The sequence below is a fragment of the Macrobrachium nipponense genome, chromosome 7 (genome assembly GCF_015104395.2).
Source record: "Macrobrachium nipponense isolate FS-2020 chromosome 7, ASM1510439v2, whole genome shotgun sequence".
In the NCBI taxonomy this organism is placed as follows: Eukaryota; Metazoa; Arthropoda; class Malacostraca; order Decapoda; family Palaemonidae; genus Macrobrachium; species Macrobrachium nipponense.
This window is the reverse complement of record NC_061109.1, coordinates 113,149,620-113,171,065: the sequence shown is the minus strand read 5'-3', so window position 1 is coordinate 113,171,065 and position 21,446 is coordinate 113,149,620. Positions and strand designations below refer to the sequence as shown.

General features: G+C 40.2%; 1 protein-coding gene across 3 annotated transcripts in view; it reads left to right on the top strand.

Annotated features, from left to right (window-relative positions):
• Positions 1-20,806, top strand: part of LOC135217107 (uncharacterized) — a 172,532-nt gene extending 151,726 nt beyond the window's left edge. For all 3 annotated transcript variants that reach the window (XM_064252801.1, XM_064252799.1, XM_064252802.1), the window contains 4 exons: positions 4,731-4,855; positions 6,126-6,279; positions 15,431-15,619; positions 18,827-20,806. In XM_064252801.1, coding sequence (XP_064108871.1) covers positions 4,731-4,855; positions 6,126-6,279; positions 15,431-15,619; positions 18,827-19,669 — 1,311 coding nt within the window. In that variant the 3' untranslated portion in view covers positions 19,670-20,806. The remainder of the gene's footprint in view (positions 1-4,730; positions 4,856-6,125; positions 6,280-15,430; positions 15,620-18,826) is intronic.
• The last annotated feature ends 640 nt before the right edge of the window (positions 20,807-21,446 follow it).

Here is a 21,446-nt window from a genome sequence, read left to right as displayed (position 1 = left end):
AGACCGGTGTGGGCTCTCCTGTCAGGTGCACGCTCAGCCCCTCCAAGACGACGGTCACAGTGGCGGCAGACATTTCGCCTACAGTACGAGTATTGTGACACTCCTCAGGAAAACGTTTTTCTAGACTCGGAGCAGCCATCACCGCAGGTTGATGACTGCCTGTAACTCGCTTCTCCGACTGCTAGTTCCGCTGGCAAGGCGGGCGAGAGCATCCAGTTCTTTCTCCCCCCATTCCCTCTCTTCCTATGGCTGCGACGGGAATGGGAGGGATCCTGCAGAGCGTTCTCTGTAGGATTCCGCGACGGGGACTGCGTTCCTGGAGGGACCTTCGGGTCCTACCGGACGTAAGTCCCCGTCATTGAGGAAGGATCTTGCCCATTCCTCCTCGACTTCTACGGGAATCGGGAGGACCACCACCCGATGATCGTCTTGACAGAATTTGGGGGGTTTTTGCCGAGCACTTAAATTCTCTGGAGTTTCTAGCACTCTCCGAGTGTTTGTGTCTTCTGCGATCTGCAAACACTTGGGTGAGACCTCGGTCCAGAGTGGGCGAGACGAGAATTCTTGATAATTGTTACTACGATAATCGGGAATCTTGCCAAATGCTCGAATTCCTGGAATTTCTAGCGTTCGAAAGAAGTACTGCTGGTGAAGGAAGAATATCTCGGGAGGGGCTCAGCCTGGATGAACCTGACGGGCCGTTGCCCCAGTAGGCGGTCACCCCCGGGATAGAGAAGAACGAGCAATAACAGTCAATCCTCTCTTTTTTTTTTTTTCCCTTTACTTCTTGGTTATACCAGAATGAAACAAGGAAATAAGAGGAATTCGGTGGATTTACTCCTCGGAATTCAAACCCGGAAGACTATGTTTTTGGTTCAATCCTAGGATTTTACCAAACATACGTCAATCCATTCAGGATGGATAGCACCGAGAGTTTGAATGCCTCTCCAGTGCTACTGTTTTGGGAACTCCAGTTCAGCTTCAACTAGTCTTCTTCGGTATCCTGTTATCACAGTAGAAGTCTTCCTTTGGGAAGACTTCACCTTCGCTCTCTTCATTAGAGAATGACGGAGGTCGGCTTCTAGTCCTTTTTCTTATTCCTCGAATGGAAGAGAATTTAGGCTGGAGGTCTATGTACAGGAACCTACAAATATACTACGTATATTTCTCTCGTGACATGCTTCTGTTATCAGTTGAATTGCGCGAGGTGTAGGCACATACTGTAGTTAACTCTACGGGTATGTGACCGAGACGAATAGTATCTTCTTAATTGAACTACAACTCGGGACTGACTTGTAAGACTCCCAAGAGTTGCCAGTTTCGATTTCGAGATACTAGTGATATTGTTTACAAAACAACACCACAGCGTTTGCATTCACCGAAACCCGTTTTGGTTGAAATGCAAATGCTCGAGCGTATTTTCTTGCGCTCGATGGTTCTAGCCGAAAGCATTCCTTCATGGAATGAATTACCTGGCGACGCAGGATGACAAGTGAGTGTCATGGCAATCGCTTCATAGCGACAAAAGATAAGCTAAAGGAAATGAAAACACATCTTCTTCGAGAAGTTCTGCAGCACGGAGGCATTCGCGCGTGTTGGAGGCGCCTGTTCTCATGATGGTTCTAGAATCGGCATGAATGTTGTGGAACTTGACAGGCGCCGACATGACATGAGGAACGCCGTGATTTCTGATGCAATACTTTGTCGAGATTCTTCTAAGAAGTTCCGGTAATCTCGGGAGCCTGTGACGTTCGCTGGTAAGCCACGCCTCCAGGTTGCCGTGTAAATACGACTGACGAAGTAGGAGCCAGCAGATCATCAGTAAGAGTCACAGATCAGATTATCAGTGAGAGCCCAGCAGCAGAGATCAGAGATCATCAGAGAGAAGGAACAGACGAAGGATCAGAGAGGAAAAGGTGCTCGAAAGTTTGATCGGATTCTGGTCAAGTCGTCCGGGAGTGGACGACCGAGGCATTTCGATGTAGAGCAAGACTCCAGAGGGGCAACTTATTGCAAGAGGTTTTTGAGGAGTTCCTTTCCTTCAAGTATCAAGAGTAGACATTGTTTTCTGCAATACAGAGTCAGGAAGACGCCTGCAATTTCATTTCTCTTTTTGTGAAGCCACCGCTTCAAGCATAGATCTCCGACAGCGCAAAATTTGCCAGCAAGTATTGACATTACCTCACTGTTCCCCCAGTTCATGCAGTGTAAGATTTGTCTTTGTTATGTAAATAGGAGACCATTCTGCATTTATCTTTGTTAGTAAGCTTGTAAATAAACCTTTGTTGTGTTTGTGCATCTTTCTATATTCATATCCCCAGTTTCAACTGTTGGTGTTGAATTCTTTTTGTTTATAATAATATCGAACTTGGAACAGACCTCTTTCTCTCAGTTCGTAACAGTGAGTGAGAGCTAGCGGTGTCTGGGCTGCCTGGCAGCCCTGCCTGCTGCAGCCAGAACTCCTGCTGGCTCTCCAAGATAGTTCGGTCGGGTTTTTCTCTCCTCCTCTGCGATGATTGACTACCGAACCGAATCTCTGCCTGGCAATCACTGACTTAGGTCTCTGGTTGGCTGGAATTCTCGCATACATGTATGACCATCTCTACTGCGTTGCCTTTTGCCGTTGCAAGAATTTTCAGACAGAGATATCTCGCTAGACTTGTTATCATCTTTCTGTTTACCTCACAGTAACAGAAGTCTGTAGCCTAGTCTTCCGCTTCATCGCACCTGCCGCTGCGATGACACAGAATGATTTCTTCAGACATCTGAGTTTGTCTTCTAAATACATCGCGTAATTCATAGGTGTGCAATTAGTCTTTGTTCACCCCGAATTGTAGATGAATAACGAAAGACTTTGCCTGTTCCCCACCCTGCCAGCTCTACTTCTAATAGGAATGTCCTCCCTGATCCAGCCCATGAGAAGTGGTTCTTCAGGCAGTACAATCCCTGTGTTTTCATTACTGTGTTTTCATTGCAATCTCCGACTTCTCACCGAACAGCAATGAAATAGCGGTTTAGTTTTTTCAGTCCTCTGTAAAACAACAGGGATTAAAGCCGTCTTCACTGGTTGATGTCATCGACGGTACTTTTTCTACTTCAGAATCTTGAGAGTTAACTTCTCTTGATTCACCTGTGAAGACGTAGGTCCGCATTCACCTTAGTCTTTCACTAGCATATAGTATTGTTTCTCCTTAGTTGAGATTCAACTACTATGAGAACTTCTGTCTTGCCATCAGGGACCTCAGTCTCTAGAAGGCAATTGACTTCGTCTGATGGGCGCTGTGGACTTTGTATTGGTTGATCCAGATCAGTCATTACTTTGTCCTATTGGCGTGTTCCTGTACCCATAAGGATCGGCACCCACCATGGAGTGTCTGTGTCTTTATCTGCTGGGGAATATTACGAGACCGTGAGAGACTTCGCTGCAGTTGGATAGTCCAGTGGATGGGTACTTGTCATCACTCCGAAGAATATGTCGGACAGGAAGATAGATAAGGTCATTGCGACCATATCTATCTATCCCACAGGTCCTTGGAACCCCATTTCCCTGGACCAGTGGTGGATGCTTGCAGGTTGTATTTGCTTACCCAGCTCCTTCAAGAGGACAAGTTGCATCTCACCTATGGTGTGCAGTTGTAGAGGTAAGGAGGATGCGAGAGTGACTGGCCTCTCCACCTTCCACACCTCGTCCTTCCACTCCTCTTCCTTGGGCTGGTCGAACGATTGATGCAGTAAGCTTATACATAAAGCATCCTTTTTATGTTTCTTTTTCTTATATAATGTCTCTGACTCCAAATATTCCTCCCAGCCCATTTTCGGATGAGTTACGATCCCTCACTCATTTCGAAAAGGCCCAGAAGTCTGACTCTTGATCGTGCAGCTCCTATACTCCGATCAAGTTGTCAGAGGCAGGGCACTCCTCCTCGCTCTTACGACCAGGAGGAGTAGCCTAGGTGTGCAGAACTCCAGTCGGTTTTAGTGGCCCACTTAGATTCCTCCCACCAATCAGTGAGTCTTCCTCATGTAAAGGGCCAAGGGTTTGTGTATTGTGTAGGAACAAATCACAATTTTTGGAAGTAAATTGTATTTTTCCTAACTACACAAACCTGAGGTCCTTTACATACATGCCCACCTCATGCCACCCCTCAATCTGAACCTGGGTCGAAAGGCAAAGTGGAGTGTTTACATCCGGGCAGGCTAGCCTACTCACCTGCCACACGGTAGTTACTGCCTAACCACCTTGTTCAAGAATTTAATGGCCTTAATTCCAGCTACGCCGAAAGTAATTACTTACGTAAAGGACCTCAGGTTTGTATAGTTAGGAAAAATACAATTTACTTCCAAGAATTGTGATTTTACATTATCAGTATCCTGTCCAGGCTGTAGCAAACCAGTACATTACAGGGTCTTCACATTAAAGGTGAATTGCTTTTTTTCTCAGTTTAGCCTCATTCTTACATCAAAATTTATGTATTTTTTTTTTATTTTTGGAAACAAACTAACCAATATAAGGTCAAGATGGTTGTCTAATAATGATGAAATATATATAATAATAATATTAATGATAATATGTAATAGGAGTTATCTAGGACATCATGTTTGATGTCTGTTTCCACATTTTTTTTCTTCTGCAATTTGTAGTATGACTGTTTTGGAATGAGTCTCAAGTGTTTCAGAGAAGATTACAAAAATTGATCTGTCACTATATATTTTCAAAAAATTATTTTCAGGTATTTCCAACATACAGTAAGATTCGGCGGCATATACGATCGTACCATGCTGTAATGCCTCATATATGCTCAATTTGTGGGAAGGAGATGCCTTCTGTTGATAAATTAAAAATTCACATGCTTAGGTAAGTATTAACAATTTTTATATTGTTTGGAGATTTTAGTATTTTAGCTTCAATAGTAAGCCTATGCAGCAGAATAGAAGTTTTTGATCCAATATTTCAGATAGAGATATCTAAATAGGCCTCAATTTTTAAAGTAGCAAATTTTTACTTGATACAGTATTAATACTTTTTAAACATTCTAGATATTTGATGTTAATGTGGATATTGTTAATTTTCATGAAATGTTTTGAAGATAAAATTAAGGAAAATGCTCTTAGTAACTGTGTATTCTTAACCCTTAATGGACGGCTTTTGAGTGATGGACAGGCTAAGTCATATGAGTACTATTATAATTACGCTTCGTACGATTCAGGTGAATATAGTGAGAAAGAAACCGTATCTATTAAATTATCATAAATGAGCAATGGCAACTACAGTAGCACACCACAGGACAGAGGGCGATTGGTATGCCTAGAGACTTATTGGGGGAATATATTGCCCATCTATCCCAAGACATCTTTTTATTTATTTGCTCATTAGTATACCCAGGGATTGCTGTTGGTTTGAGTTCTTATCTTTTGTGATTGTACGTCTGTTATAATTGTAATTTTGCAAAGTGCAAAGAAATATTAGAAAAAAAGTAGGTAGTATACCTCAGAAAAAGTTACTGCAGCTCCCCATCTCAGTAAATTTGGTAAATATTTTACAATAAATATACTGTGAATTTGTTACTGACTGTAGTTTTCATCTGTTATGATATTGTGTGAGCTGTAATATAATACTTTTACAAGATAGATAAATAAATTATTTAAAAAATGTATAACTTGGTAAAATTTACAAGTGTCTTGGGAAAGTGGCCCTGGACAGGATTGTAAATATTCATTTTCTACTTCCCTTGGAAGTTACAGAGAGATTTTTATAATTTTTTTTTCATACACCATGTGCATTTGCATATTTTCCTCTTTCCATTGATGTGTGTTTTCTTAAATTGGCCAGTCTTAAAGTTTGTCCGGTCGGGGGAGGTGCTGAACATATATTTAGCCTGTCCCCTAAGGGTTAACATGCTGGAAATATTATTATGTATATGTAAACAAAAAAAACGGATTGGTACTCAGATTTACTGTTTATTAATATATATGGATCTAAAAGAATACTAATAGTAAGAGATTTGAAAGTTTTTGTTTTGTTTAGAAATTTCTTATTGAATGACACTGAGCAAGTGTGAAAGGGAGGGTACTTGGTATGACTTTTAACAAAAGGGTAATAGACTTCATTTGGATTTCATTTACAGCCATTCTGACCGAAGAGATTTTTTATGCCCAGACTGTGGAAAAAGTTTCAAAAGAAAGGACAAGATGCGAGAACACTCAAAGCGAATGCATTCTGCTGAGCGTGGAGATAGAAGTCCCAAATCTGTTAAAGGGCCACCAAAGTTTGTGCCAAAGGTATTTTCCAACATGTTTTATAATATGATTGTGTAAACTTGTTGAGTTAGTTGTCAGGTGACATAAGATATTGAGTATAATATTTTCATTGTAAAATGTCTTCTCATCCTTTTTAACTTGTATGTACTGAATAGAATAGAGGATTTCAGTGATAGATCGAATATAAGAATTCTTGAAACTATCATGGGAAAAGAAAGAAAAAGAGAAAACTTAGTCTTCACCGTGTCCCTTCAATATTCTCTATTCTTGCACATTTTCTTTGAATGCCTGTTGTAATATTTTACTGTATAGCCAGGTGCTCAGAATCTAACTATATAGTACCTATTAACTAAATATTTTAACATTATTTTCATTGTTATATTTTATTCATGAAAGGGTAAATAATGATAAAAAAAATTCAGTGCCAGAATATGCTAGTACTTTTGAAGCTTGGCCTTTTATGTTAGCTTTTGGTTAATATTTTTCTTTGTTGACTTGTTTCCGATTAAGGAACAAATTTATCATCTTGAAATGAATTACTGGGGGTATTATTTCTGATGAAAAGGATACAGGTAGAAATAGCATTGCGTATGCATTCATAAGTGCAATTGAACAAAATTAGTTTGAAAGTGAAAGGACAAAAAAGGCACAAACTGCTTTTATAAAAGGGGAAAAGCAATTCTGGGTTACTGGTACATATCTCCTATTAGTAAACAAAGAAAGTGTTTAGTGATGGATGTAAGACTTTGCTTCTTTTTAAACCAGAGTTAAGAGTACTTACAGTGACATTGGCAAGCAAGAGTTTGTCAGAAAGATTGTATCATGAATGAAGAACCATAGGTGACGTGATTCTCAGAGGTTAGATAGACTGAGATTTGGCAGTTGATGTGATATTCAAGTTACAAACTGCAGTGAAGGCAGTGGACGGAGTGAGTTGTCGCAAACAGGTCCTCCCCATGGAGTTGACATTGGACCCCATGGCCTGCAATGATCTTTGGAAACGGTGGGGGAGACCAACATTAGGCCTATTTGGCACCTTAAGGAATCATCACCTTCCTGTCTTTTGTTCTCCAGTTCCTGACCCTGTGGCATGGGCGACAGATGCCATGCTTCTAAACTGGTTAAATCTAGACTGATACGCATTCTCACCATTCAGCATGATAAGAGAAGTACATACTTAATAAATTTAGATCTCACCACAATGTGACAATGACCCTGGTAGCTCCATTTTGGACTCTTAGGGGACATCCTGAGATTGCTCCCACAAAATCGACATCATCTCATCATAGTTGAGGATTTTTAAAGATCAGCTGCGGAGGATATTGGAAGATATAAACTTCAGTCTTTTTGCCAGGTCTACCATTCTAAGCAGTTTTCTGAAGATGGTGTAGCAGACATAACATCTTCTTTATTTAAACCTCTGTAGCTCAGATAGCAGACTTCCTCCTCTACCTGAGGACTATTAAGGGGCTCTCTTCTTCTACCATTATAGGGTATAGGTCCATGCTGACTTCAGTTTTTAAACACAGAGACATAGATCTTTCATCTATCCAAGATCTGAACAACCTGGTTAAATCCTTCGAGACTTCTAAGCAAACGCAAGTTGATTCTGTATCTTGAAATCTTGATGTGGTACTCAAGTGATAAACGGGCCCCTCTCGAGCCTCTCTGTTCCACGTCCCTAAAGAACTTAACTCAGAAGACTCTGTTCCTCATTGCTTTGGCGATTTCCAAGTGAGTTAGTGAACTTCAGGCCATAGACAAGCGGCTAAGATTTGCTCGGGGAAACGCAGTCTGCACGTTCACTCTCAGTTTCCTGGCCAAGAATGAGACACCATCCAACCCCTGGCTATGCTTGTTTACTATCAAGAACCGTATGTATATCCTCAGCCAGAAGAGGAGGAAAGAGTCCTTTGTCTTGTTAGGGCACTACAGTATTACCTAGATAGAACCGAGAAAGTCACAGGCCCTGCCAGCAATATCTGGTGTTCTGTCAAAAACCCATCTCAACATTTTTCAAAGAATGCATTGTTGTTGTTCATATTCGAACAAACCTTCGGTCTTAACAATAGGATAATTTCTAGCGCCTAGCTGGATCCAGTTAAAAAACAGATGAAAGCAAGGAATCTTGTAATATCTGGCAACGCATGTGTAGGTCAGGTGAGGGATGGTCGAAGACCATTCACCTACGATCACACATCAGTCTTTCTTTGACCGCCTGGGCGAGAGTAGTGTTTACCTCTCTTGGCCTTTACCCGGTTCATTGCCTGTTTCGCTTGTGTTTAGTGTGTGTGTTTGGGGGATGATATAGCTTCTTCTGCTCCTTCTCGGCCTCGTCAACGTGTGTGCCCCGGAATTCCAGGTTTTCCATGTCTTGAGAATCTTGGTGTTTCGGAGAGTATTAGTGGCTTCGTCCTCTGCATCGAATCGCGGGCGTGTTGCAACTTCCCCCATCCATGCATTTCTTGAGTGTGTTGCAACCTTCCCCATCCATGCACATCACGAGCGTGTTGCAACCTCCCCTGAGAGTGTTAGTGTAGCTTCCCTTGTGTAATCTGCAGCAACTGCTTCATCGTCTGCATCGAGTTGTGGGGGTGTTGCAACTTCCCTCGTCCGTGCATGTCTCGAGTGTGTTGCAACCTCCCCCATCCATGCACATCGCAAGTGTGTTGCACCTCCCCTGTCCTTGCACATGATGCAAGTGCTCCTTCTTCTCCAAGGCCTATTTGCCACCGCAAGGATCTCAAGGCGCCTGTCAATAGGTCGAAGGTGGTGAGCGTGAAGTTGCTGCAGCAGCAGTGTTTGCCTACCCCTCTCACTGATGCTTCTAAGAGTTCGATTTTCGATCTCCAGTGTTCGGGATTCCTCTCCAACTCACGTTCATAAGTCGGCCATGCCCATGACCATTCACAGACATGTTAATGAATCATACTTTTTAATGTCGTGCCATCTTAACCCAGATGTCATTCGCCTGAAGCCAGGATTGACCTTGGAGCAGATGTGGCCGGTGGCTCCGTCCTTGTCTCCGCAGGATGCCAAGATACCTTCTGACAGGTCCCCAGAAGGGTTGGTGACTGCATCCTCTCTTGCCAGTCTGTTGCAGTCTGAAGGCAAGGCATTTTTGTATATGGCTCACCTCAGTGTTAATTTATAGGCTAACCTTCTGCTGATTAGAATGCGATAGGCCAGCATTGGGCTGACACCAAAGACAGACTGATGCACCAGACCGTGTCTAAGTCGAAGTCTCATCCTCGGAGACATCCTCCTCCTCCTCCCCCCCCTGTCCAGCAGTAGTCAAGAAGATCGTCGCCTGGTAGGCCATCAAGGAATTCGAGTTCGGCAGGGCCTTCCCGTTCGACTCAGCCTTGGTCAGAGGGTCAACGTCCCTTTCGCTGTCGTTCCTTTAGGCCAAGAAGGGGCCCAAAGGGCAGAGGTAATTGGGCCCTCGGTAGGTTAGGCGCCTCTCCCTCTCCTGTGCCACGGAGGGGGGTTGCCTAGCAGAGTTATGGGGCAGAGAAGTGGGTGGTAGATAACCTTCGGGTGGGGTGCCTACTGCCATTCGATTTCTCTCCCCCTCTGTCGGACAAACTGCAGCTCCCGAAGGCATATCCTCCAGATTCTCTGAAGCTCTTGGCTCTTCGGGAGGAGGTGCAGAGAATGCTGGACAAGGTTGCGATAGAGGAAGTGGTGCGTCCGTCTCCGGGGTTTTACAATCACATCTTCTTGGTGCTCAAGGTGTCCGGAGGATGGAGACCCGTGATCGACTTATCCACCTTGAATCACTTCATTAGGAAGACACGATTCAAGATGGAGACCCAGCATTCGGTGTTGGCAGCCATGAGGGAAGGCGACTTCATGCTGTCGATAGACTTAAGGGACACATACTTCCAAGTCCCTGTTCATCCGACATCCAGGAAATTCCTTCACTTCTCTCTTGGGAACAAGGTGTTTGAGTTCAAAGTCCTATGCTTCCTGCTGACAAAAGCCTTTCAAGTGTTCACAAGGGTCTTCTCTCGTGTCAAGTTCTGCCCATGCTCAGGGGATCTGCTGAGGTACCTCTATGATTACTTGGTCTTGGCAGTTTCCAGGGAAAAGCTGCCGCAGGATAAGGATCGTCTACTTCGGTTCTGTCTGGAACTGGGCATTGTACTCAACCAGGAAATGTCGAACCTCGTACCCAGTCAAAGGATTCTCTACTTGAGCATGGTCATCGATACAACAGTGGCAATAGTTTTCCCGTCTGATCAGAGATTGGAGAAGTTGGGGGTGGTGGCGCGCAACTTCCTGTCGAAACCACATCAGTCAGCTCATCAGTTGCAGGTTCTTCTGGAAGTGTTGTCATCCCTGAAGAAGCTGGTCCCTCATTGGCGTCTTCTTCGGTCTCTGCAATGGAGACTGGGAGAATTCTTGTCTCCGGCAGGGGACTCACCCCTGTTAATGTTTCCTCTGTCTCTGGAAATGAGAGAAGACCTTCGTTGGTGGTTGGACGACCAGAATCTTTCGAAGGGTGTCCCCTGCATTCTCTTCCACCGGACTTCCTTCTGTTCCCAGACGCATACCTCGCAGGTTGGGCAGGCTTATGTAGGGGACCTCATCACTTCAGGCATTTGGAGGACAAGTAGCAACATATCAACATCTTGAAGTTGAAGACAGCCTTCCTGGGTCTGAAGAAGTTTTGGAAGATAGTAGAATGTCATTCTGTCGTTCTCATGTCGGACAACACTATGGTGGTAGCCTATGTGAACAAACAGGGAGGCCTGGTTTCTCGTCAACTTCACGCCTTTACCGTCGAGGTTCACCAGTGGGCGGTCAGCAGTTAGGCAGAGCTCTCAGCCAGGTATATCCCAGGTAAACTGAATGTGGTTGCAGACAAACTCAGTCATCAGGATCAGATCCTAAGCACTGAGTGGTCGCTTCATCAAGTGGTAGCAGACAAGCTTTTCCAGGTTTTGGATAGACCCATGTTGGACCTTTTTGCGACTCACTTCAACGGGAAGCTGGAGATATTCTGTTCAGGGGTCCCAGAGCCTTTAGCATTGGCAGAGGATGCATTCCAACATCCTTGGGACAACCTGGAGGTGTATGCCTTCCCTTAGTTTTGTTTGATCCGTCAAGTTCTGAACAGGCTAATGAGTTCACAGGGTCTCAGGATGACTTTGGTAGCCCTTCTGTGGCCTCAAGTGGAGTGGTTCCCAGATCTGCTGTAGTTGTTATCAGAGTTCCGAGGGAGATTTCCCTCTTGGCAACATCTCCTGTGTCAGCCCCTTGTGGAAATGTTCCACCAGTCAGTAGAATCCCTGTCTTTTCAGGGTTGGAGGCTTTCAAGTTTCTCTTCTGAGCAAGAGGCTTTTCTCAGAAGGACGGCAGGTCATTGTCCAGCATTCTCAGAAAGTCAACCTCCGCTGTCTCCAAGGCAATAAGCGATCTACTGTGACTAGTGTCGTAACAGGGTTTTTCTCCACTCGCAACCTCTATTCAGCGAATAGTGGACTTTTAACCTTCCTCAGAGACGAGAAACGTTTGTCCGTTTCTGCCATTAGAGGCTACAGAGGGCCCTGAGTTTGGTGTTACGCCTTAAAGGTATCAACATCTCTTCCTGGAAACTTTCCTTGCTAGTTAAGGGGTTTGAGCAGTCGAGTTCTCCTAGAGAGCTCAAGCCTCAGATGTGGGATGCTTCCTTGGTTCTCAAGAGCTTCACTAAGAGTCCATATGAGCCCTTGTGTCGCTCATCTAACAGGAACTTGACGCTCAAGGCAGTTTTCCTTCTCCTTGGCATCTTCCAAGAGGGTAGGAGAGCTCCACGATCTGAGCTATGAGGTGAAGCTTGCCAGGGGTTGGGGGTCATTGTCCTTCGAATTTGTCCTGGAATTCGTGGCCAAGACCCAAAATCCCTCTGTGCACGATGGCAGGATCACTTCCTTTTCCATTCCATCACTGAGTGACTTGTGGGTGGTGATGCTCTTGAGCATTTGTTGTGCCCTGTCCGGGCCCTGCGTTGCTATCTTAAAAGGACTTGGTACCTTGGACCAGGCTGCCGCAGACTTATTGTTACCACAGGCCGTACAAGAAAGAGGTGTCTAGGAATACTATATATTTTTGGATACGGGAAGCCATCAGACAGGCATACTTGTCTCTTGATGATTCCACCACCACATCTGTCCAGGCTAGAGCGCACAACGTTAGGGGTATTGGTCCCTCTCTGGCTTTCAAAAAGAACTTGGCTGTACATAGAGGGCTGAGCGCTGATACTTGGTTACGCCAGTCCACGTTCGCCTCTTTCTGTTGCAAGAATGTTGGCCACAGATCTGTGGACACGTTTTCCCTGGGTACTGTGGTGGCTGCCCAACAGGTTGTGTACTCATAGTTGGCCCTAACAGGGCACTTTTTTTTATCTTTCCTAAGATGATTGTGTGGATGAGAGAATGAGTGAGTTGGCTGGTCTCCTTCTTTCTCTTGTACCTTTCCTTCTTCCTTCGGCCAGGTTAAGGAATAGACATGTCATTCGCCGGACTGGTCTGATACAATGAGTAAGGTAGTCATACTGATAGTGTGGTCACATATTATGCAAATGTCAAACCCTCTATTAGGTAGCATATGCTCCACTCCTAGGCAAGGAGGAGTTGAGAGTAGTACAAACCCTGGTGTGTTGGTTTGCTATGAAACAGTCAAAGTTTCTCTTTGGTTCCTTGTACAATGGTTCTCCCATATATCATTGTACATCACTCAGGTCTGAGTGGTTAGATATCAATATATGTAGCTTCTCACAGGCTTCAGTCCCTCTCCAGAAGTCATTTCTTCTGGAACCTGGACTGGTGGCTAGGCCCCCAGCCGGTCTAGGATGTCTTGTACCTCCCTCCAAGGATGAATCTATCCTATTGTTAAGATTGAAGGTTTGTTCGCGTATGAACAAATGACAAATTTTTTAAGACAATTTGAATTTTTCATAGCTACAAACCTGAGATCTCAAAACATTATACTGCCCACCTCTAGCCGCCCCTCTGTTTGTTAAGACATCCTGAGTTGGGAAAGACTGATGTGTGATCGTAGGTGAATGGTCTTCAACCATCCTTCACCCGATCTACGCATGCATTGCCAGATATCACAAGATTCCTTGCTTTCATCTATTTTTGAAGCGCATCCAGCTGGGCGCTAGAAATGATCCTATTGTTAAGACCTCAGGTTTGTAGCTATGAAAAATACAAATTGCCTTAGAAAATTTGTAATTTTTTCCATAGAGATCTGGTTACTGAGGCTCATTCACAGATCCAGGAGTACATCCTGCCTACATTTAAGGTGAAAGCACATGACAGAGCATTTTTTTGGGACTGTGCCCAGGCAAGGGCAACTGTTGCTATGCTTTGCAAGTCATCAGAATTGTAAGTTCCGCTTAAAAGTAGAGACGTCTCGAGACTATTCTGCCATGTCACTACAGGTTAGAATGAGCACGGACCAGAAGCCATAATTATCTGAAGTGGCTCTCTTCCCAGGTAAGGAAACTAGTATTGTGTTAGTGCCAGCAAATTGTCTATTTCAAATTAATTTTCATGTCTGAATGTTTTTGAGTAGAATATGTCCATGTATCCCACCTCCTGTTAATGTTGGATTCAACTGTGTAATTACGTGGCAAGTTACTTTTAAGAAAATGTTATCTTCAGGATAAAATTAGGTTTCATATATACTTAACAAGTAATTACAGATCAGAGCCATCCCTCCTCCCTTCTCATGGACATAAAGGTACATGAGAAGTGAATTCTCTTGCTTTGGTGTTCCTGTTGTTCTCTGATAGTGGGTTAGGTAGTGCTACCACAATTTTTTTTTTATTTAAGCTGCCATGCAAGTGGAAAGTATAGTTGTGTAATTACTTGGTAAGTATATATGAAAGTTAATTTTATCATGAAAATAATATTTTGATAACTGTGCATTCAGGCTGTTATATAACTTTTTGCCTTTGTCTTGCCAGGATAGGGGTTCATTGTTTGCTCAGTAAAGTTATCTTTTGCCATTCACCTATGATTTGCCACTGTATTAGTAAAGATTACTTTTGTGTGTTAGTAGGGACAGTAGTTCTTGAAGCACTTTCATGTTGTCCTAGAGAGTGATCCGATTAACAGTGCCCTTGATGTTTGGAGCAAGTTTAGTTTGCAAATTGTTCTAAACAACAGTGATATTCTGTAAAAAAAAAATTGCTTATAGGCACAATAATGTTCTTCCTTCTTGTTTGCTGATCTTTTGGTTCAGCTCCTCCTGCAGGGACAAAGAGGGTCAAGTTGTCAATGTCTTTAGATGAGGCTTTCTCATTACCCATACTACCCCTGCTGCTGTTAGGTCTTCACACCCTTGCAGTATGCCTATGCCTGTTTCTATGCCAACTGTCTGCTCTCCAGAGAAATTCTCTTCAATGCCTGAGCTTCTTCCACCTCTGCAATGGAATTCATGGTTGATGATTTTCTTTACTAGGCTCTGATCCCAAGTCACATCTGTTCTCCAGGGACAGTTTCTTGCCTTTGTATAATTCAAAGACTTGAGAGTTGCCCCCCCACCACTTACGTAGGTAATGTTCCAGGATCTAGTTGCCTTGTTCATCTTCGCTGCTGTAGCTGCCTTGCTTGGTGATGTTTCTATTCCCATGGTCTTGATCTCTTCAGGTGCAGACTGGCTTATGTACCTATCAAGTCTTGGATTTCCTTCTGATCCTGTGTATATGATTTCTGCAGTCAATTCTGTGTGTACTTAAGCTTCAAGGTAGGAAAGATTGGCCAAGTACTTGACTCTTTCCTTGTATCTTGCTTCCTCTGGCCACATTCACTGCAGAATTATTACTTGGAGATGTGCCTGTCATCAGGAGATTCTTCCATTGCAAACTCCTTACTCATGAAAACATTCCTTATGGACTTGCCTTAGCCTTATCATTTCTTCCAGGGTAAGACTTCTGGCAGCTGTGTCTTCCTTATGTAATTCTTCCTCCCAAATGGTGATTCATTCTGATTTTAGGGTCAGTGAAATATAAATTTGTCATTTTTGTTGTTCAGTAATGTGTAGGGTTTAAGTAATTCTATTTATTCAGAAGTTTGTTTGCTATAGCATTAGGGTGATATTAAGGTAGAGGTAGAGAGTCCAATAGAAAATTTTAATTCTTTTATCACATTCATGCAAAAATTCCATTTATTTTCAGGTGGATCCTACAGACTACAAACAGTTCCTTTACAAGTGCACTATTTGCTTGCTTGGATTTAAACGGAGAGGAATGCTAGTTAATCACTTGGCCAAACGACACCCAAATGTAGACTTGAAATGTGTTCCTGAGCTAAACCAACCAATATTGAAGGCTAATCGATGTTATAAATGCCAGCACTGTGACAAAGTAAGTCTTATTAGTATTGATTTACTACATACATACACTTAGACTGATGTGATAGAAATATTTATATTGGGTTAGAGTTTTCATAGTAAAGTTATACCTTGGTTAATGGATTTAAATAATTCCAAAAAAATGCCTTAAAATAGTCTGTTCTTGAGACCAAGCAAATTTTTCCCAATAAAAATGGTGGCAATTGGATTAACCTTTTCCAAACCTCCAAAAATACAATACAACAAATACAGTGGTACCTTGACCTATGAGTGAATTAATGTACGAGTTTTCTTAGATACAAGTCGTCACTTGGTCAGTTTTGTGCTTTGTTACACAAGCAAAAAATTTAGGTACAAGCTTGATATGCCGCTGCTACGTAGATGGCGTAGTGACAAAAATTAAGATAAGCAAAGAAGAAAAAGTAAATATGCATCGTTTCCATAAATCTTTTAAAAAGTAATGCATTACTTCACTGTATCCAGTGATATTGTATGTATTCTTATATTATTGTAATATAAAATACTACTAACATTGCGGTCAATGCTTTGGTTTGGAAATCAGCTGATGGCTAATATGAGTTTATTTTGCCATATTTAACTCCATTTTGAGCACATTTTCTTGCTTCTAGGTAGCATAAACAAATGTCTAGATACTTGACTTATATGAGACAAGGTAATTTTTTTTTAACAGATTATGTTGGCAGCACGTTAATGGCGAAAAAAATTACTTGATTCCGTTCGCTATTTTCACTTCATTTCATTGTAATACGAGCTTTATGTTATTTATTTTTTATCGGCGTGAAAACAACAGTAAATGTGTTCTTTCAAGCCCAGTAGTTTTGATTAAAATGATATTCTCTCAATTTTCTCTCAGTTTTATCTATGGTTGAGTTTGATGGCATAAGTTTACGGAAGTTTTATCCTTGTTTCCCATACATGATAATAGACATGAGCAGCCTGAACAGTTTTCTCAGCTTCAGCTACAACTTGGTTTAAATTTAACAGTATATTTCCTTGTTGATCTTAGATCTATAGTGAATAAAGTTATTACATGAAAATATCTCAGTCCGATTCAGCATAACATCATTTATAACATAACTACGGTAATTGTTTACTATCATACGATGGTTGAAATACAAGCCAAATGGATGTTGTTATCAAATTCGGTTGTACTAAATAAAAAATTTGTTTCTCGTTTGGTTGTTCATGGCGCTATACATTTACGCAAGAGGTACAACGTTAAAACAATACTTTCACCATTCTCTTGCTGTTTTTGAACTTACTGAACTAGAAGATGGGATAAAGTTAAGCTATTGTAATTTGGTCTCTCTTGTAAAATCGGATTATGTATATGTATATATATATTATATATTTATGTATATATATATATGTATGGATGTATGTATGTATGTATATAAATACAGTGGTACCTCGACATACGAAATTAATCCGTTCCGAGGCGGCCTTCGTATCATGAGCTTTTCATATCTTGAACCCTATTTTACATGTAAAATGCCTAATCCGTTCCAAGCCCTACAAAAACACCCCAGTAAATTATATTTCCAGGCTTACAACACATGTTCTAGGGTTACGACGCCGATCCGACGGAAGAAATATGACTCCAAAAAGACAAAATACTGTACATACTTGAGTAATTTTCAACTGCATGTAATGTTCAACCCCATTTTTACTGCATATATTAGGACTTTAGCATATGCCCCTTAGTAATAAGCCTAGCCTATGTTAGCAGTTGCTACTGTAGCCTAGTCTATGATTCTGACATCTAAACCAAAAAAGCTAAAAGCTTAGAATATGCCAATAAAATGTATAAATAATCAGTATGTACTCATTTCAAATAATTATTAATTAATCATTAAATATAATACACCAAAAAAAAAAAAAAAACTTACATTCAGCACTTTCGAGTACCGAGCGATCGCCAAGCAATCACTTTTCCTAGCACACAGTAAGCCATAAATTTTTATTAGTATCTCTCTTCAACTAATGAAACTACAAAACAGTATAATAACCATTCATTTATATTCTTTATTCTATCTTTACCTAATGGAGATACCGAGTTACTGACAGCTATAATGAAACATACGTAACGTAATATTAAAACAAGAAGAAGAATTCTAGAAAATATGTATTTGTTGGCTTCGATGGTAGCAGTCTAATTTATTTTATATGTTATGATATCTAATTCACAATTTTTTTTATTAAATGTATTGCATGTACTCATTTCAAATAATTATTAAGTAAGCATTAACTATAATAAACAATCAAACAAAAAAAAAAAGCTTCCAAACTTCTGTTTACATCCAGCACTTACGAGTACCGAACGATTGCCAAGCAATCACTTTTCCTAGTACACAGTAAGCCATAAATTTTCATTATCTCTCTTCAACTACTGAAAATACCAAACAGTATAATAACCATTCATTTCTATTCTTTATTCTATCTTTACCTAATATTTTGTTATTAAATGCATTGCATGAATAAGTTTTTCAATTTACAGCATCCTTTTACCTATAGAATACATAGAGCACAAAGGGTAGATGCTGACCAATAGGAGAGCAGGATCTTAGGGGGTGACTAGCATCAGGAACCAATGGGAGAGCGGGAAGATGGTGGCGAGTTTACTCAGTTGGCGGGGTGCGAGTTTTAAAATTGTTCTCGGTGGTCTGGGCGAATCTCGGGACTTTACAGCAACAACCTTTCGTAACTTGAATTATTTTCGTATGTAGAGCCAAAGAAATCTTCGTATTTGCTTTCATATCTCGAGTTTTTTGTAAGTTGAGCCTTTCATATGTCGAGGTACCACTGTATATATATATATATTATATATATATTATATGTACATATTATATATGTATATATATATATATTTATCTATCTATCTATCTATCTATAGTGTGTACATACATACATATATATATAATATATATATATATATATATATATATATATATATATATAATTATATATATATATATATATATATATATACATATATATAAAATCTATAATCTATCTATCTATCTATCTTGGTGTCATGTGTAGCAAAATAAAATTGGATTTCATCTAAAACTAGCTTAAACTTCACTCATGTCTAAAATATTTTGAATGAATAACTACAATTAAAGTATCTGTGATTCAATTTTTGAATGTTTTTTTCTTTACCTTTGAAAATAATCTAGTTTTTTTTTTTAATTTACAGAGGTACAGAAGCAGTAGTAAACGAAAGTTACACATTTTGAAATATCATCCAGGAGCTGAACTCCCACCAAGGGCAAAACCAACATCTGATAATGATACTGAAAGCTCTTCCTATACTTCCTCCTCTCCTCATCCATGCAAATGGTGCTATCGTCAATATGCTTCAAGAGCTAGGCTTCTAAGACATCAGCGTCATCATCATCCATCGCATTTCAACAATGAAGGTGATAATGAAACATCTAACATTAACAATGTTGCCTTTCTGGATACATCAGCTGGTATATCTGGTGAACTTTCTCTCAATGGGCAGATAGTTGCAGATGCTAGCATTTTACGCAATCATCGTTTGGTGAATATATCAAGAGAAACATCAAGTTCTGCTGAGGCAGAAGGCACTGAAGAGGATTTATTGACTCAAGCTATGGGTGAAATTACACCTTTAGCTGCTCGTCAGGTTCTAGTTAGTAGTGATGGAACTCAGCAGGGACCTACACTGGCCTTGGTTGGTGCTGATGTCCCTGATACCGTTACCCTTTCCTTACCCAATGGACAGTTGATCTCATTAATTCATGGTATTGCAGTACCAGGGGGACCATCAACTGTTACATCCACCTCTAGAACAGCTGGTAGTAGTGATGGGAATGTTAATGTAGCTGAAGGGGTACTTCAGAGAGAAGAAGGGTCTTCTATGCGAATGGCATACACCCTTGGAACAGCTCTTAATGAATCTAACAATGAAGCAGATGCTGTAGAGCAAGTGGTGTTAGCTGCTCAGCAGCCATCATCTCCTTCAAATCATGTTGTATGGCAGCATGCATTAGCATTCAACAGTACATCATCTTAATGTGTTTTGTTAAAAAGTAGTTGCAGCCTTTCATTTTGAAGGCTGTAGTTTCATGGTTTGGGACCCCCAAGTTTTGCTGGAATCTGAACAATTTCTCTTTATTTACTTTTATATTGAAAATCTCCGTTGTTATTAGGTTTGTTACCCATATTTATTTATTTTTTTACAATTTATTTCATTAAATACAGTATATCTTTTCGTTTTTATTTAAGTAAAATATACTGCATACTTGTCACTATGAAGAGATAGAGATATTTTCAAGTTCTACTTGGTCATGTTATTATCTTTATTTTTATAGTAAAGAATGTATATTGCTAAGCATTTAGTCTTCATTGGATATCTTTTAAATAAGTAGTTTCATATGAAATGAGTACAACTTTTGTTTGGTAATAACCATGCCTCACAAACAATTAATTGGCAGTGATAATGTACTGACAGTAAGCATACCTTTTAAATTTCAACTCTGCAGTGATGTGGGAGTAAAATATTTTAATGCAAATTACAAAAGAATTAGAATTGTCGTTTTGCTGAGCTTACTAAAGTGATACACCAATCATAAGCTTTGTTAAGTTTATTTCATTTAGAAAAATAAGACAGTATATGTTTATTTTTGCTCATGAAAGTCATTATCTGTTTGATATTCTCATATATTTATTCAGAATAAATATTTATTCAAGCTCTAGTCTCGTCAGAAAAAGAGTTCATTATGATGTTTTGTGGCCTTTCGTCATTGTTTTTTAATACTGGTAATTGTGTCTGTATATTTCTATTGTCATTTTATAGGAAAATGGCTTCAAGCCATTAACATATGAGTCTAGTCATGTTTCCACTGTATCCAGGAGAACCAAAGTGGAATTATTTACACTAAGACAAATTTTGAAGTAGGACATTATTCCATATTACTATGTGGTAGTTTATAAAATTTTAGCTGCAAAGTCTAGTAGAACTGTTTATGGTTATTGTATTTTATAAACATTTTAGTATGTTTTGATAATCACAGTCCTACCTCTGTACTGTATTAAATGAAAGCTCTTAATTTTTTATATGTATAAAAGATGTGTTTGTATTTAGCAAATTTAAGTACCCTATAATATTGTTGATATGTTATTTTGTATGAAAAATATACTTTTAATGGAATTCATGTTTTTACCTAATTCAAATGTATATATAAAATGTGTACATAGTATGTACTATATACTGATAAACCCTGCCAGTAGATTTTGTTCACCAGCGAATGACTTATTCTTTGATAAACACAATGAAATTTATTTTTCTCATTAGAATATCATTGTTCATCACAGAGATAGCACTACCTAACAGTGGCAAGAAAACAACACTGTATGAAATATTTTGAAAAGTTCAATTTAGCTTGCAAAAGTCATGGAGGTATAAAATAATGTTTTTAAATATTGACTTGAGATTGCTAGGAAGTACAGTTGTGAAGGAAGCAAATATTTGGATTTAAAAGTTAAATTTAATTACTAAAAGCTGTTATCTAATAGTTGTTGGCAAAATTACATGGAGAGAAATTTCTTCTATAATATATGAAGTCTAACATTGATGGGAAAATTAAGGTGACTCAACTAGATAAGATGGGAAACAGGCAAACAAACTTTTATCTCTAAGATCAAGTCACATTAATTTATCGCCTAGTTCAGCAACTTTTCATCAATAAAACAATCCTCTATAGATGGATACAGCACCTCAGTGATGTGGTTGGTATGGTGTTGGCATGCCTCGAGTTCGATTCTCGGACATTCCATTGAGGTGTGAGAGA